Source organism: Schistocerca americana, chromosome 1 (assembly GCF_021461395.2).
Source record: "Schistocerca americana isolate TAMUIC-IGC-003095 chromosome 1, iqSchAmer2.1, whole genome shotgun sequence".
Taxonomy (NCBI): domain Eukaryota; kingdom Metazoa; phylum Arthropoda; class Insecta; order Orthoptera; family Acrididae; genus Schistocerca; species Schistocerca americana.
In genome coordinates, this window is record NC_060119.1 from 418,340,825 (window position 1) to 418,358,858 (window position 18,034).

An 18,034-nucleotide genomic window follows, 5' to 3' on the forward strand; every position below is an offset into this window, starting at 1 on the left:
ATTCACCACTAAATCCAAGCATACTTATAATACAGCCTCTTATATCCATATATAATTTAATGTTGTTCTATTTAAAATTTCATCTACTTTGCTGTAAAAATTTGGCTTTTGTGCATGAAAAATTTTTTTAAACTTTTTAAACACTGTTGACCTACCGAAATTTCTGTTGTTTCTCCATCATAATATAATTCATTTTCCTTTTTGTGTAATATTTGGAGGTACAAATGTATAAAAACCGACTAGTGCAACATTGCTATAAGTATCCCATATCGGAACAGTCGATCTTGTTTTGAGAACACCTGATGTACCACTCAGCTGAAATAAGGGACTCATTTAATATTAATAAAATATTTAATTAAATGAAAACACATTGGTATCCTAAGATACGATTTCTGTTTGATGTGCAATAATAGAACAAAGTGGTTGTGGAAATGCAAAATTAATGATTGAGAATTATATTTTTGCTCCAACATGGTTGAACTGGAATAAACCAGTCATTGGATATTTATTGAAACGATATAGATCGACGAAAATAGTCAAAGATATAAAAAGATGCAAAAAATGTAAGTTAAAAATAACAAAACAGCTACTTCTATTGGAAATAGTGATGAAATTATACTAGTAGATAAGTTTGAAGAAAATCAGTTTTTATATTTGACAATTTCATTCTTGGAAATCAAGATGTATTTAGAGAATATTTTACCAGAGGCAGACATACGGAAATAGACTATTTTTATTTACCTCAGACATATTCAAAAATACCAAAACAATTACTAAGGGGTAATCTAAATATTTTAAACATTTTTAGACAGGAAGACACAAATTTAAGTCACATCTATCATGACTTTTTTGGTGACGGTTCAAAATTTGACAATTTTAGAGAGAAATGTAGTAAATGTTGGAATGAGGACAGATTCGATTTTTTTACAACAGATATGACTACAACCCCTAAAGAAGGAAACTACAGACAAAAGATAACAAATTTCTTAACCAACTAAAATTACTTTTACTAATGTTTTTTATCTTTAATAAATGTTTGCAAAATATGACACAGTGGTTGTCAAAAAAAGGTGGACAAAAAAGAGTAATAAAGGCATAGTTAAAAGAATAATTTAAAAATGGAAGAAACAACCTAGAACAGAGTATCAAACAAGTAACAAAGATGATCAACCTGTCATTAACACAAATAGCAAGGAGGAGATATAATTTTCAAAGCTATTGAATAAAACAGATGGTTACTCATCAACACCACTTCTATTTTGATGAATGTCACAATATACCACCAATCAAACAATATGAAAGTCTGCAGTATCGCTATACTCTAAGTGAATCACCAGATACAAGATGTATTGAGAACATATGAAGAAGAGGATAAAGATAGAGAAGTCACAGGGCTATTAAAAAAAGAGGATGGTAATATTGGAAGAATATCTATAAGTAAAGGAACACCAGAATATATCAAACATAGTGAAGATAAAGTTTTTGGATGAAGACCCTTTGGTACATTTAAATTTGTTGGTAAATTACCGGTAACACGTGATGGAGATATACACTACTGGCCATCAAAATTGCTACACCACGAAGATGACATGCAACAGACACGATATTTAACCAACAGGAAGAAGATTCTATGATATGCAAATGAGGTTGGCAACCGGTGACGACACCTACAACGTGCTGACATGAGGAAAGTTGCAAACCGATTTCTCATACACAAACAGAAGTTGACCGGCGTTGCCTGGTGAAACCTCATGTAAGGAGGAGAAATGCGTTCCATCACGTTTCCGACTTTCATAAAGGTTGGATTGTAGCATATTGCAATTACGGTTTATCGTATCGCGACATTGCTGCTCACATTGGTCGAGATCCAATAACTGTTAGCAGGATATGGAATCAGTGAGTTCAGGAGGGCAATGCGGAACGCCGTGCTGGATCCCAACAGCCTCGTATCACTAGCAATCGAGATGACAGGCATCTTACCTGTATGGATCGTGCAGCCACGTCTCCATCCCTGAGTCAGCAGATGGTGACGTTTGCAAGACAACAACCATCTGCACGAACAGTTCGACGACATTTGCAACAGCATGGACTATCAGCTCAGAGTTGCAGTTACCTTTGACGCTGCATCACAGACAGGTGCGCCTGCGATGGTGTACTCAACGACAAACCTGGGTGCACGAATGGCAAAACGTTATTTTTTCGGATGAATGCAGGTTCTGTTTACAGCATCATGATGGTATCATCCATGTTTTGTGATATCGCGGTGAACGCACATTGGAAGCGTGTATTCGTCATCGCCATACTGTCATATCACAAGGCGTGATGGTATGGGGTACCATTGGTTAAATGTCTCGGTCACCTCTTGTTCACATTGACAGCACTTTGAACAGTGGACGTTACATTTCAGATGTGTTATGACCCTTCATTCGATCCCTGCGAAACCCTACATTTCAGTTGGATAACACACGACCGCATGTTGCAGGTCCTGTACGGGGTTTTCTGGATAAAGGAAATGTTCGACTGCTGCCCTGGCCAGCACTATCTCCAGATCTCTCACCAATTGAAAATGTCTGGTCAATGGTGGCCGAGCAGCTGGCTTGTCACAATACGCCAGTCACTACTCTCGATGAACTGTGGTGTTGTGTTGAAGCTGTATGGACAGCTGTACCTGTACATGCCATCCAAGCTCTGACTCACTGCCCAGGCGTATCAAGGCCGTTTTTATGCCAAGAGTTGGTTGTTCTGGATACTGATTTCTCAGGATCTATGTACCCAAATTGGGTGAAAATGTAATCACATGTCAGTTCTAGTATAATATATTTGTCCAGTGAATACTCGTTTATTATTTGCATTTCTTCTTGGTGTAGCAATTTTAATGACCAGTAGTGTATTAACAGTTGGTAATAGGACACATGAGAGTACGAATGGACTGATGCTTATTTCAACTAAAGAAGGATTACTATGGAAGATATGAAAACAAAATCTGATGCTGTTGATTTATAAAATATGCAGATTTTTGTACCACTCAGGTGCATTATATTCTGAAAAGAATCCAAATAAAATAGTCAAGTAAAAACATGAAATTAAAAAAAATATTGCTGATGTCTATTTGCCAAAATGAGTTGCACATTTAAAGTCAAGTGGGGGATGAGAAAATAGGTGAAGGTTTAATTTAAAAAAATACAGCAAAACCAGTTGTGTACATTTACATGAATAACGTACTCCAGTAATTTGGTGGATTATCTAGAAATAAAAATTATTAGAATGGAAAAGCTTGAATAATCCAAATATCAACAAATAAATTTAACGTTTTTACTGTCAGTAATCCACAGGGAATTCCATGTTTAATCAGAGTCAGTTTACCACATGCATTTTGGTAAAATAAGGAATATGGAAAAGGGTTTGTCAATTGCACTTTGAATCATTTACCATTGCCAGAGATACATCTAACAATGTTTTTCTACTGCAAACCTTGTATTAAACCACAAGAAAGACTAGCATGTGGTGATAAAGTTATCAATGCACTAGATGAAGCCGATAAAGAACTTTACTAAGCTACAAACGAGAGAGAGTATGCTTAAGATGCATCACTTGGCGAAAAATTAACAGCAACAACAATTAGAGGAATAATGAGTGGAAAACAACAATCAGGTATGGGTGTTCATGAAAATACTTGCGATTTATAAAAATATTAAATCTTATAAAATTTTTAAACTATACAAATGAGTAATTTCAACATTGATTATATTGAAAGCAATTGAAAACGAAATCAATAATCGTCAGTTACATGGTATTGATAACTTTTAACTGACACACAAAAAAGGAAGACAGATCAAAAATCTCTGGCAATTTCCTCATAACACTATACATTCCTGTTGCGAAAAAATACTTGAGATCTAACAAAAAAGAAAGAAGGTTCAGGACTAACAAAAGATAAAGGCGATATTCCTCTATTATTTTTGGTAGCATTACCATACCTATCAACTATTGGTTCACAAGCTGGTGGAGCAGCTAGTATTGCAATACCAATAATGGTGAAGAAAAACGTTGATGCCAAATTAGAAGAATGCCACAGACACAATTTAGCACTGAAGAAAGGACATCCAACAAAACAATTTCCAAAAAGTAATTGATACATATCCTAATGCCTTAAGTAATTCTGGCATACAAAAGCTTGTTAAGCATTCAAAACGTAAACAGCTTAAACACTTTCATGGTGTATTTATGCTTCATTAACTACCGTACAAATGAAAATATACTGACTGTGGAATAGTTAATCTGGATACATCTGATCATCTTGGTAATCACTGGATATGCTATTATAAAAATAATGATAAAAATTTGTGATTGATTTATTTGCTGGCACTGTACTAAAACAACTAGTTAACTGTTTGGGAAAAAGTTACCTCACTCCAATAATTAGAGAATAAAAAATTTTAATAAAATAATGTACAGTTGTTTGTGTATATTTCTGGTAAATCTATTGCCAGATAACTATAGTTTTAATGGAATTTTAAATCCAGTGAATCGAAATTTTTGAAAATAAGGTGCATCTGAAGCGAGTATAAATAATGGAAAATAAAGTAAAATCAATTATTAGCAAGAAATGATTTAGAAATAGGAAGCTTAATGAAAGAGTTTTATAAGGAATCATGTGGCTTTTTTAAAGCAACCAATAGTTGATGATTAGTATCTTTAAAAGATCTAATAAGTGTTTATGCTGGCAGTTACTAAAAGTATGTAGAAAATGATTTAGCCAATCTTATCAGCGAAACTGAGTACTCAAGTATTTTAACATAATTCAGTAATTATATTACTACAAAAGAACTTAATTCAAAAATTATGCAGATTCATCAAGATAAATATAGTAACACATGTTGATGAAAAGCTTGAATACAAATCTTATATTTACTTTAGATAGGAGTAATAGACCAGAAAACATAGTACATCATAAACAAGTAACTGAATTTAATTTTATGATGAGAAATGAACAAAAAGTGCTCAATTAAGATGATGACCTCAAGGCTAAAAAGATTTGTTGTTGTTAGCAACAATATAAACAAAGATTTGAAATTTGTTATTTTTATATTGCAGTGACTGTATCTGATAAGCTATATTTAGTAAATAACATCAATAAATCAATAATACCACAAAATTCAAATTTTCTAACTATAAGATTAAAAAATACAGTTGCAACTGAATCAGTAGATTTAAAGTTAATTACATAAGTTAAAATTATATAAGTTAAAATTTAATAAATTTTTAATCTATGTAAATGAATAAACATATGTGGTACTTGAATTGCAGAACAGATATTGAAAGAAGTAATCCTCACCCTGCAACAATTAAAAATGGTTGACAGAGGACTTTAGATCGGTACACTGAGTACATGACTAAAGAAAGTAAATTTGTTAATAATTTTCTGTAGGTGATGGTCTGTATATTTGTGAAGAAATTATTAATGTATTATGTAAACCAATGAGAAAAAATTTTGAAAGATTAAGTATTGTATATTTGATATAGATGAAGTATGGCAAGCAGATCAAATAGAATTGAGTTATGGTAACTTGAAGGAAATATCCAAAATAAAAGAGGATGTAAATATTTATTAATTATAATTGTTGTTTCTTTTGAAAATGAGCTTCAGCTGTTCCACTTAATGGTAAAGCAGATGAAAATATGGCTGATGCTTTTAAAGAATATTTAAAGTAAGAAAACAAAGAAATGTACAAACAGATAATGGAAAAGAATTCTACAATAAACAGTTTAAAGAACTTATTAAAAAATTTACCATCAAGAATTGCTTAACTTTTCCAGAAATAAAAGCATCTGCAGCATAAAGATTTTATAGAACACTCAAAGAAACATGTGGAAAAATTTGACTTGTAAGGATTACAAGTGGATAGACATAGTTTCAAAAATAGTTAATGAATAATATAACACAAAACATTCAACAATAAAAAATGAAGCGAATAAAAGTTTATGCTAAAAATTATAAGCCCACAGTTATTGTATCTAATAATAAACCCAAATTTAAAACAAGTGAAATTCAGTAAATTTGAAGGAATTTTTGGAAAAGGATAAACAGCTAATTTGCCTGAGAAATTTTTGAAATTGAGAGCAGTATTCATTCTATTCCAATCAAATATAAATTAAAGGCATTGGACAGAGAACCACAGATGACAAGATATCTTGATGTCTATCTTGTGGGGAAGGTCTTGTTGAAGAAATGACTTAAGGCTTATATTAAATGCTTCCGTTTTCATAATTCACATAATAGTTGGGTAGATAAAAATGAAATTCATTCACAAAAATTTTTTTGGACTTGAATAATTGGAGTTATTGAAAATTGTGAAAACTCTTTGATATTGATTACCATATTAGTTATGCATAATGTTTTATTAAAGAAGGTACAATATATTTTAAAATAAAAGTAAACACAAATGGTCTGAAGTCAGAACGATTTGAGAATTTGAAATTTGAGTTGATTGAATCAAATGATAGATTTAGTAAGTTTTCTTATTAGATGCGACAAGAATTGTTATGAAAGTTACACAAAATGTAAATATGAAGAAAGTTTTTGAAGTTCCACTTTTATTGATCATATCAGTAATCAATTCTTGTGTCTAATCATTCATAAGATAAAAATAATTATGCTATCAAATAATATTCAATCTCTCTCTAGTACATGTCTACTAAGTTGGGATCATATTTAAGTCTTACCATAACTGCAAATTTTGGATGATTACCTCTAGTATTGTTTCATTGTTTTTTTCCAAAGTACTTTTATGTATGCTAATGTTATTATAATTACAGTCACTGTTATTACTGATTAATCTTAACGAATGAAATCCAATCTTAAATTTTGATTTCTTGTCTCAGGTACATCATGTGATAATAATCTATCTGTTTCTCTGCTTCGATCGTTTATTGTCTGTAAAGCAATATTAACTATTTTTCTCAAATTTTCTCTTTGTCTGTCCTCCAATTTGATTATTTCTTTGATATTTTTGTTTATTTCTTGCAGTCGTTCTACAAAATAATTTCTGTGTTCTATTTGGTTTCTGTAGGAATTTATAATTTCTTCTCTTATTCTCCATGTTCCCAAACTGATGGTAAAAACTGTTCAGTTATGAAATTGTTCAGCTAATTTAATGTTGATTTCGTAAGTAATGAATGTAAAGCTACTTCACTGATAAAATTTGTATCTCAATGAAGGTTCGCTATTTGTGGTCCTTCAAACCTTTTTTTTATATAATTCTGTAATGTGATGGAAAATAGCTTGATTTCTAATTCTATATTTTAATATTTCAGCTAAATCTCTAGCTTTACACCAAGGAATATTATTTTCATCAATAATCATATATTACCATTGTAAGTAAGTTCGTTCTTGATGAGCTCTAGAATTGACTCCATTTACAAAGAGTAACAACATTAGTTAAAATATTTTTAAGCAAATTCTACAACAGATTTAGTTAATTTTTTATCACAAACATTTTTCCTCTTCTAATGTCTTTCATCAACTATATCATTGAATTGGTCACGTAATTTTTCAACAAAAAAGATAGACTGGTCAAGTGAACAGCATACATTTCTTTGGTTTTATCGACTCTGTGTATACCAAAACAAATATTAACTATATGTTCTGTGATATTCCTTGCTGCGGCCGCCACTAGTTTATTTTTCAATGCAGCTTGATACACATGAGGTAGCATATGGTACAAAAGTGGAGTGAGGTATTAGTGACAGATGGTACGGTATCTACCAGTCCTCTGTGAGAGTTTACCAACTGTATTAATTTTGCTTCTGATTGGTCGGCACATTTGGGTGCTATGCACCAAAACGCCTAAATTCTATTATTAATTACCTAGATACTTTATATACTTTAAACCCAGTTTTTAGTATGACGACCTCTAATGGTTTCTTTACGAGTGTATCGTTTTTGTTTATTATATTTCTCTTCTTTTGACAAAAGTAAGAGTAACAATATTGCAACCAATGTGCTTTGGACACATTTAGGTTGCTTTGGCATGCTTGGGAGACAAAGTACTTTGTTTGTGCTAGTCACTCTGATTTGGGCATTCTTCAGAGGCAGACATGTATATCTGTTTTGGGTGTTCTTCAGAGCTGGACATGTATCTTTGTTTCGGGTGTACTTCAGAACCATACATGTAACTCTGTTTCAGGCGGACGTGTCATACTCTATATCGGAAGTGAAAAGAAAAGTTAACAATTAAGAAAGCTATACCAAGTGTTGTAAAAAAACAGTGTAAATGTGTGAATATTTAAATAATAACCAAACAGGAAACATTAATGAGAAGTGTCTTGCCCTCTGTAGATAGAGAAACTAACTTGGGGCGAGTGGCAACCCCATAAAAAGCACAATCACAGGTTCAAATTAATAGCTTAGCAGCCTTCGCCCTCGAAGACCCAATGACTGACGAGTTGTCTTCTGCACTGAGCACACAACATTAGAAGCTGACATGTTGGTGGAAAGAACTGTTAGAGACTCTCATTCAATCTCTCGAGATCTCTCCTATTTCCAGATCAGACTTGTAGAAGGACATATTATTTATGGTTCTACCATTTTATACTCTGCACATTCACATTTTCTGATGAAATATTTTATCTTCTTCAGATTTCCCATATTAAAACCAGATGATCTTCTGAATGGCGATTTTCAGACTATATACCACCAACAATTTTTTGGTATAAGGCTGGGATGTGTCAATGTAAATAATTTGTTCTTTTTTCGTCTATACTACATAAGAAATTCTTTTTCTTAGTTGTAGACATTCAATTGTTGTAATTTCTGATTTTCTTTATCTTTTAATTTTATAGTTTCTTGTAGTTTACATTCAGAATATGTTGTGATGCATGGTAAACCTTCATGTGTAACCCAATTATTAGTTAATTTTGCTTTTTCCTTGTTAGATGATAAAGTTAAAGAATATAAACCACATTAATTTATCAACATAGATCTTTATTTGTTACATGTTAGCCCTGTCACAGAAGAGGATCTGTAAATTTTACCATAGTTTGTTTTGCCTCCATCATCGCCATTATTGTCTTATCTGTATAGTTCAAAATTTAAACAATATCCTGAGCTTTAAATCAAGGATTTCTCTCTTTATGGATATTCATTAGAACTTCTTTATCATTATATTTAAGTTTATTGTAGATGAGGTCTAAAATCGACTCAATTTAATATAATGTAATTTTTTAAATGTCTTTAAATGGTGATTAAATTCTATGAATGTTTCTCCCTGTTTAAAAATCCAGCAGTCATTTTCTTCATCCACTGATAAATCACAGTAAATTTGATGCAATTAATTTCTCTTTCTTATCTTTCTTGACTCCATTTAATATAAAAGTTAAGATTTTTAAATAACCTAGTGTTGTAATTTCCTTAAGAGTGTGTCTAAAGCTCTTTTGATTGCAGATCTGAATTTCTTCCTCGTGAAACATGTATTGTACTAACAGCTCATAAATGATATAAAAATATGTCGTAAAAACGCTAGTAAAAGTAAAAAAATTAAGAGTGTAAATATTTTATCTGTACAGTTATCTAGTGCACAGCAACAAGAAAGACGATTAATTTATTTACACAAAGTTTCATTTAGAATATGATAAAATGAGTTACATTTGCCTGATACTAGTGAATTAATTTTATTTAAATGTAATAAAAGTTGTTTTTTAGTAAATGAAGGCTTCCAAAATCTGTAAGAAAAGGTGAGGTGGGGAAGTCAGTTGGTAATTTGTATTCACACATGTACACAAAGAATAAGCAATTACATATTTGTACAGAATGTGACTGAAAACTGCCACAAAATATGAATAATGATAAACAATTTGTGTATGTGGAAAATATATTTCAGCTAACTATTACAAGAACCATTTAAAAATAGGTTGCAAAGAAGATCATTCCAAAATGTTGCTATCAATGAAAAATGATGAATGTCATGATTTAACCAAGAACTTTCTTACTTGTCAAGAAATTAAAGATTTCGGTTGTTTTTACTTAAATCCTCCATCTAGGAACAAACTCCCAGATAGACGCAAGATTTGTGTTCAAGATTGCTATATACAAAGATGGAACTTAAATAAAATTAATAAAAATGAAAATTAATTAATCACTATATTTACTATTTCATGAAGGAACCTAAATTTATCCCACATATTATTCATATGCGTCCTTACTTAGAAGATTAATAATTTTTCAGCTCAATTAATTTGTAGTCTATATAAGTTGATGCTCTACCAGAAAGGCTCAGTAATGTAAATATTTCTAATTTGTTTAAAAAGATTGGTGAGTTAGAGGCAAATTATTTGTGTTACATTCCTGGGTAAGAATATTCAGAAACTAGATTTCCTTAAAAAACTTGTATGGACCTTGATCATAAATTAAAAATTTTTTGCCAAACAGATTTGTGGGATTTTCAGTGTTTTGAAGATGGTAGTATTAAATTGAGATACAATAGGATTAAGAATCTTAAAAATAATGATAATAAGTTTCATGACATTCAGGTTTTAATTATTTTTTCAGATATTTTAAATACATATATAAAATTTTATTTTTCTTATATCTTGTGTGTGCTTGATAGGAATGTTAATAATGCAACTGCCAAGTGGATTCAACATTCCCACTATGTAGTGCTATAGCTCTTAATGAGTAGACTGCAACAGCTTTTTAAATTTATAAATTTGGTCAATACTTATATAAAATATAGAAATTCAAATTATTTCTGTTCCTGGTAGCTGTTAAATAGCCTACCTGCCACTGGGTCCATGCACCATACACTGTTTACATGGTTAGCCATGTAGTAATATTGGTGATTCATTCGATTGATGGAAAGAAATAATTGCTTCCTCAGTCTATCTTTAATTGTAGAAATTGCGAAATCCTTTACGAATATGTCTGTTGTCGTCTGTAGTTATTTGTCAGTTTCTAAATCCACGAAGGTATTTATCATGATTATGTTATTCAAAAGTGGAAGAATATGTGTTGTCACTACAAATGCTTCTACTTGCCTCCGACGGGAAAGCTAATGTGCTATGCAATGCAGGGCCACATGTGGACTGGACGACTCTGACCGCATCACCAATGGCAACTTGACTGTTGTCAACCAGTATCCTTGGATGGCGCTGCTTGGCTACTCATCACGTAAGTTGCATGCTCACTCTTATTAATCTCATCATAGTCATTATCATTGGCAGTAGCTATTACTTTTCTATTTACCACTGACAAGGTGAATGAATTCCCATGTTCTGCAGACATAGTTTATCTCGATAATATATTTGAATAATATTATCTCTGATTATTTTTAAGTAATATTTGAAGCACTTTATACCTCGCCCAGCCTCATCCTCAGGAACCATCAGTGGCAACATATGCCAATTTCTTTACCTCCTGCATGAAGTCATCACGACATACTTGGTTATGTGTAACACATTCAGTACCACAACGACGTAACTTAAAAATAACCAGTTCCAGTGAAGTTATCATTGAGACTTACAGCATCAAGAAACAGTGCGAGTTCCAACGATCTCTGAGTTAAACTTGCAGGTAGTACAAGGAATCGATCAGCTGTTGTCAATTATTTTTCCAGCGTTTTATTTGGAATCTAAATTGCACTGGGAACCAAACCTCTACAGGCAACTATGTGGCATCTACACTAGTACACTACATTCAAAATTAATTATAACATAATACCAAATATTATCTAAATTAGTCCAAGCAGGGTATTCAACTTAAGTTGGTGAGTACGATTTTCGATTCAAGCCCTAACAGCCTAGTAACACATAGCAATAACTACAGACCTATACTTCCTATCTTGAAAACATTAACATATGACTACAACTGCAATAATTGTCATATCCTTGTGGTCAAATGATTTTGACCTTTGGTCACTTGATAATAGCTATACAGCTGCAACATGGCTAGTAGTTTACAAACATTGTTCAATGTCACTCAGAACAATCGTATTTCGTAACTATCGGTACCGTTTTTGTAACATACTTTCACTTGAGAGTGAAGGTATTTTCAAGACATAATGTGTGAAACGTAATCTTGCTCTAGTGTTATTTGTTAATAGGTTCAGATGAATGCAGCTCTAACTGCCAACCTTCCAATACCTCGTATTACAAGCAACGTAATTGTAATTTCGATATTATGGCCCATGTAGGATACAGTGGCCAATGTGCAGTGGGCAATTTTTGTCCAAAGCACAGAGCGAGATCATTCATTTGCCTGGAAGGGGAAGCCGACATTGTCTGATCGCTTTCGGCTGGTCGGCGATGCACTGCGATGACAGAATCTAGAAGCTAGCCTGGTAATCTTTCTCAAACGAGTTTCAGAACTATTCGACAAACGAATTTCATTTTTGCGTTACTTTTGTCAGCTTCATGATGATGTGCTAATCATCTTATTAATGGTCACAGTTACTGTGCAAAATTAGGAAAAAATTGTTATGAAAGATGGCGGTTGCTACGATTTTCCATATGGTGGATACTACATAATATGTTGTTGCATATGCAAATTAGCTAAGATATTGAATTTTTCTTTGGACTTGGATGGAGGTCTCTGCCTGTCACCAATCTCTAGAAATTTGACGTGGCACACTCATTTGTGATCCTGCATGCACGCAATAAAACAAGTGTGAAATATCCACAACATCCCTCATATTTCAAAAACAGTTTGAAATATCGAGATGAGATTTTGACAAATGATAGCACACAAAGAGTAGAGTATTTTGCCATATCGTTAACATTCAAAACTTCATTATCTATCGTATTATTCCACAAATTACAGACCTTTTCGGAGAAAGAATCTACTTTTTAAGGGCCATCGATAGCTGTTGAAATGGGAAACGTTGTGGGTTTAGGAATAGCAATATTTTTCTGTTGAGGATGGGCTTTTTCATAAGCTACTGAGCTAACTTCCTCACTTGCTAACTTAACAAACCAAGACTGCGTATGTACAACAAGTTAGTGAGGTGATACTATGTGAACTCCGTTGTGTTTCGACAACAGAAGCAAATTTTAACATGGCTACAAGAGAAATGAAGGTTTTACTCAAAATGCCACCCATTACACTTCTTTTATAGTTACAAATCATTAAATAACTAGGCTAAAACAAATTGCTGCTTTTGTTGTATTTCCAATGGAATTCTTTATGAATACTTACCAAACTAGAGGTGACAATCGATCTTTCTGAATGGTCATCAACAAATGTGTGCATGGAAAGACTCCACTTGATGATTACAAAAACTGTGAGCATAGGCTTCAGTTTAGAGCCGCACTTCCCTTCCAGTGTTCGTCATGACCCCTACACTGCCTACCTTCAAACTCCATTACAACCACTCGTCCTACGTGTGTCCTGCTGATTTCACTTTTACAGTGCAAGTTATTCCACGTGCACTCTACAGTGTGGTTATAATTAGAGTACAGTTATACTCATGGCGTGGACTGTAGTTATTGTATGGCAGTGAAACAGCGTAGACATTCTATTGTGTTAAGTTGGAGCCGATTGATGCTGGAAAAAAATTAGTCCCAATTTAGGCCACCAGTGCAAATCTGGCAATTTGACTGTAAGAAAAATGTATGGGAATGTTCCCATGTGTATTGGATTAGGAACAGCACGTCGCAGAAAAGGTTAAACAAGTGAGAAAGGCATAAAGATGATTTCATTATTAAACTGCGCTTATGCTGTTTGTTAAGTATGAGCAACAGAGTCGTCGACGACATGCTGCATCCGTAAAATGATATGATCAACAGTTGCTCACAGCAATCCCGGTGGAATCTGAGCAATGCGTTCCTGTATACTGATCATCACACCAGGTACAGACCACAAGTGTTTGTGCTAAATAAGTTCTGTTACGCATTCCCAGAGCCAAAACTCACATGGATGCAGATCAGTTTACGTTCTAGTCGCACATGTGATAAAAATCTGGAGATAACACTTTTGTGGAAGGTTTCATTAAGCAGATCTTTCATTGGGCCACAGACATGAGATATTGCTCCATCTTGCATACAAACAGTGATTTCCACACAGGTCCACGCCTCCAAAGCAGTAATCAAATGCTGTCAAAGAAAGTCTCGTTAACATGAAGACATCAAGGTGCACCTGACAGGCCCACTGTATGTATTCTCTTCAACAAAGAATGGACCAAGACTAAAGGTGCTTGTGAATCCACACAAAACAGTCATGTATGCCTGTCCAGTGGATCTTCATGTACAACATGCAATTTAACAGTGCTCCAGATTTGGCAATTCTGTGTATTCACTTCACCCTGTAGTGTGAAATGTGTCTCCTCACTCAATAGAATATTGCGCATCCACATGTCATCAGCTTTGATCCGCAATAGAAATCGAAAAGCATATTCAGAATGTTGCCACAGATTGTCAGGTTTCAGTTGCTGCAGCATCTGGATCTTGTATAGGTTCCAAAGCAAAATAAACAGCAAAACTTTCCTTGCTGTTGACCATGGGATGAACAATTCTTTTGACACTGTTCAAGCACTAGAACTACTCAGGGCACGCACATACTATATGGTCAGTTATGGCAATAGCAACCTCATCAATAGCTCGCACCAGGATAGGATTTCACTATCATCTTCTTTAAACCATTCCATAGTATTTGGCTTGTCCTCAGACTCTCTCAGTCGAGGATAATCGCTGCTTTTCACATAAGGCAGTTTCACCAACAGCACATGGTCTCTCTTCCCGATAGCCATGCTGTTCACCCACGCTATGGCCTATCCAAGGACATCGTGTATGTCATACCGTCATACAAAAAGTGTACAGCTCCAAATTTTTACCTGTTTGCCAAAATTGGAACTAATTTTTTCCAATACAAATTGGTCCTATATTAATGCATTAGTGTATATAGCAAGTTTTGCTGCCACACCATAATTACAGCTCTCGCTGGACGTCCACCTGCGCTTTAATTATTACCACCAGATACTAGATATGACTGTGCAAGCTATAATACACTATTAAAGTAAAAAAAAAATTAAAGCTGCCATCAACCCATAGGCTGGTTTCAACACAACAGTGCTTTACTAGCGGACCATTGCCACCTAAAGTCTCTGAAAAACGCAGCAACTCGGCATTTTTCACATTGAAAAACATTTTCGAAGCTCATATAAGTGTTAAGCGACAGGTAAGACTCTTAGAAGTGACCAAGAATCTAACTTGAGAACTTTGGATTCCTAGTTAGAAATTCACCACTGACCTGGATCTGAAAAAAGGGTTCTTTCGTAATGTGTAGCAGTACTGTGGAATTTCAGACCATCTGCTACACATCGACATATCTTAATTGGATAATTTAAGTCCCTGTAACACCTTGGTAGGAGTAGCACCTTTAATAGGAAACCACCAAATAATGTCTTGAGCTATATATCTTAACGAAATAATTTATAGATGTTTTGTGGTTTAGTAGGCCTATTCTGTCGTTGACTGTGGGGCTTAACGATTGTGCGTCCATCTGCAGGTGGCAGTCCACAAGAGTTCCGGTGCGGCGGCTCGCTCATAACCAGCCGCTACGTGCTGACCGCCTCGCACTGCGTCAACGGCAGGAAGCTCGGCTCCTACAGGCTGTGAGTGCACCTCCCCATACTGGCTCCCAGCAGCGTGTCGCCATCGGAAGCGCTTAAACTCGGCAGCTATAGCAGCTTTTGATGTCTTGATGGTGCTGTACTATTCTCTGTGATGATGAAGGCATAGTCTACAGCGCTCTGTACTCGACTTTGGTTGACTGCCTGTTATATGGAAGATCTGTGTAAAGGCGGCTCGTTAGATGATCGCCCTGCATATGCTGTGGCAGTTTGAAGCGCTGTGTATTCTTCTAGTGGGTGGGATGGAAATGAGAGCGGTACAATATGGAGCGTTCCAGATGAAATAGTTAACAATTTATCATTAAGCTAATGCATGTATGACAAACATCAGTCCAGCAAAAGTCAATAAAAAATCAGATTCAGGGTCATCAACAAGTTAATTTAGGTACAGGTACCTACCATACTTCCTCACAAGCGATCGATGTAAGCCCCTTCATATAAATATGAAAACTACACGGTCTTCTATGCCCTGCTTGAACGAATAAAGTTATGCATGTAAAAATCAGTCAGTGCAGCACATTGTTTTGAATTTTTCAAATGCTCACACGACTTGTATTTTCCTGTGGCAGTGAAGGCTCTGAGATGGCGTTTCCAAAAATGGCTGATAAACTTGAAACTGTTTAGACGTCATTCAGTGGTAAGATACGGTGGTACATAACATGGACTTAATGTAGGATTACTAAACTCACAATTATTCATAAATTTGTGCATCAGGCTTACTAAGTACTCATAAAATCAGGCGTCCATAAAACTTTGCTCTTCCCCTGTGAGAGGTTCTTCTTGGAAAGTGAGTGCCGTTGTGATCTGATGGTGATTGTTCTTAGAGTGTGTATCACAACCTCTCTGGACAAGCCTGGACAGATAGTATGTAATTCTGCGAATCTAAAGCCTAGAGCTGTTTTAGCTGAAAATGAGATTTCAACCTTGTGGCGCTCCTGGGCAACTGCCTAGTATGGTGTGCAATGGCGGGCAAATCATTCCACAAAAGCGGTTCTGTCTTGTCATTTTATGGGCTTCGCGTCATGCAGGTGCACTCCCAGAAACATGACCAGAAAAATCTACCTACAAAACAATTTACTAATATTTCATGACAGTTTGATACCGTTTTTATTACTACTGTTAAAGGTCTACTGAACTGATTCGTTAAGAAATTACTTTTATACCATTTATAAAGAACTCGCTAACTCGTAAAGCAGAATTTTGAGAGTATTATACGTCCAAGACCAAGTAAATCAACAAAAAAAGCAACTCTGTGCCGCTAATGTCATAGGTAGCTATGACCATAAATGTGAAACAACTTCACAAGAATATGTAACTTCAAAGAATTTTACAGACATTGTTGTAGACTGTACAAATAGTTGACAATATTCAAAGATCTTGTTCAGCGATGCTACTAACATATGAAGTGTAAATGAAGCAAAAAGTTAACAAATCCCTGTGTAATGTGAAAACATCTTCGAGGAATTCTGCAGTTTTCGAGTTGCAACTGTTTTGATACATATTGCTACTAGCATGTAATTTGTATCCATTTCTAAAGAGATGAGTTGTCATCTGCCTTGTGATGTGGACAACAAAAACACCGTAATCCATATTTCTCTTTCAGAGTTTTGTTTGAAGATATAGGGAATGGATATAACCTTTTAGCTTTAAGGATGTGTGTATCCCTTACTGAAATGATCAGCGAGATATTATAAGGCGATGGTAAAGAAATTCGAGGCTGTATAAAACTTTCCATGTCAGTAGCTCAAATTTTCATGTCTTATAAGTATGTAACTAAAACAGTATACGTAAGGAAATAGGAAATAATGGCAATTGGTTCACGACAATATTTTTGCCTTGAGAGATAATAAAGACATAGCCACCAGCAGAAAGAGCGAGAGTCTTAGATATGCAACAGAAAGGTAGAAAAATGCAGGGCGTCTGCACTGAGGTGACAAAAGTCGTGAGATACCCCCCAATACCGAGTCGCACCGACTTTTGCCTACCGTAGTGCAGTTATTCGTCGCGGCATGGACCCAAGAAGTCGATGGAAGTCTCCTGCAGAAATATTGAGCCATGCCGTCTCTACTGCGGGAACTTTGTCGGAGCAGGATTATGTCGCATAAATGTTCGATAGGATTCATGTCGGGCGATCTGAGTGGCTCAATCACTGCCTCGAATTGTTCAGGAAGTTCTTGAAACCAGTCGCAAATAATTGTGGTCCACTGACATGGCGAATTGTCATCCATAAAAATTTCGTCGTCGTTTGGGAACATGAAGACCACGAATGGCTGCAAATGGTCTTCCGATCGGCGAACATCCACAGGACCCAGTCCATTCCAGCCCTCACTGTTACAGATCCAACACCCGCTTGCATAGTGATTTGTTGACAACTTGGGCACATGGCTTCGTGAGGACTGGGCCACATTCGAACCCTA

General features: G+C 34.8%; 1 protein-coding gene across 1 annotated transcript in view; it reads left to right on the plus strand.

Annotated features, from left to right (window-relative positions):
- LOC124623271 (CLIP domain-containing serine protease 2-like) overlaps positions 1–18,034 on the plus strand; it is a 60,626-nt gene that overhangs the window by 27,233 nt on the left and 15,359 nt on the right. The window contains exons 3-4 of the mRNA XM_047149025.1: positions 11,067–11,164; positions 15,494–15,599. Coding sequence (XP_047004981.1) covers positions 11,067–11,164; positions 15,494–15,599 — 204 coding nt within the window. The remainder of the gene's footprint in view (positions 1–11,066; positions 11,165–15,493; positions 15,600–18,034) is intronic.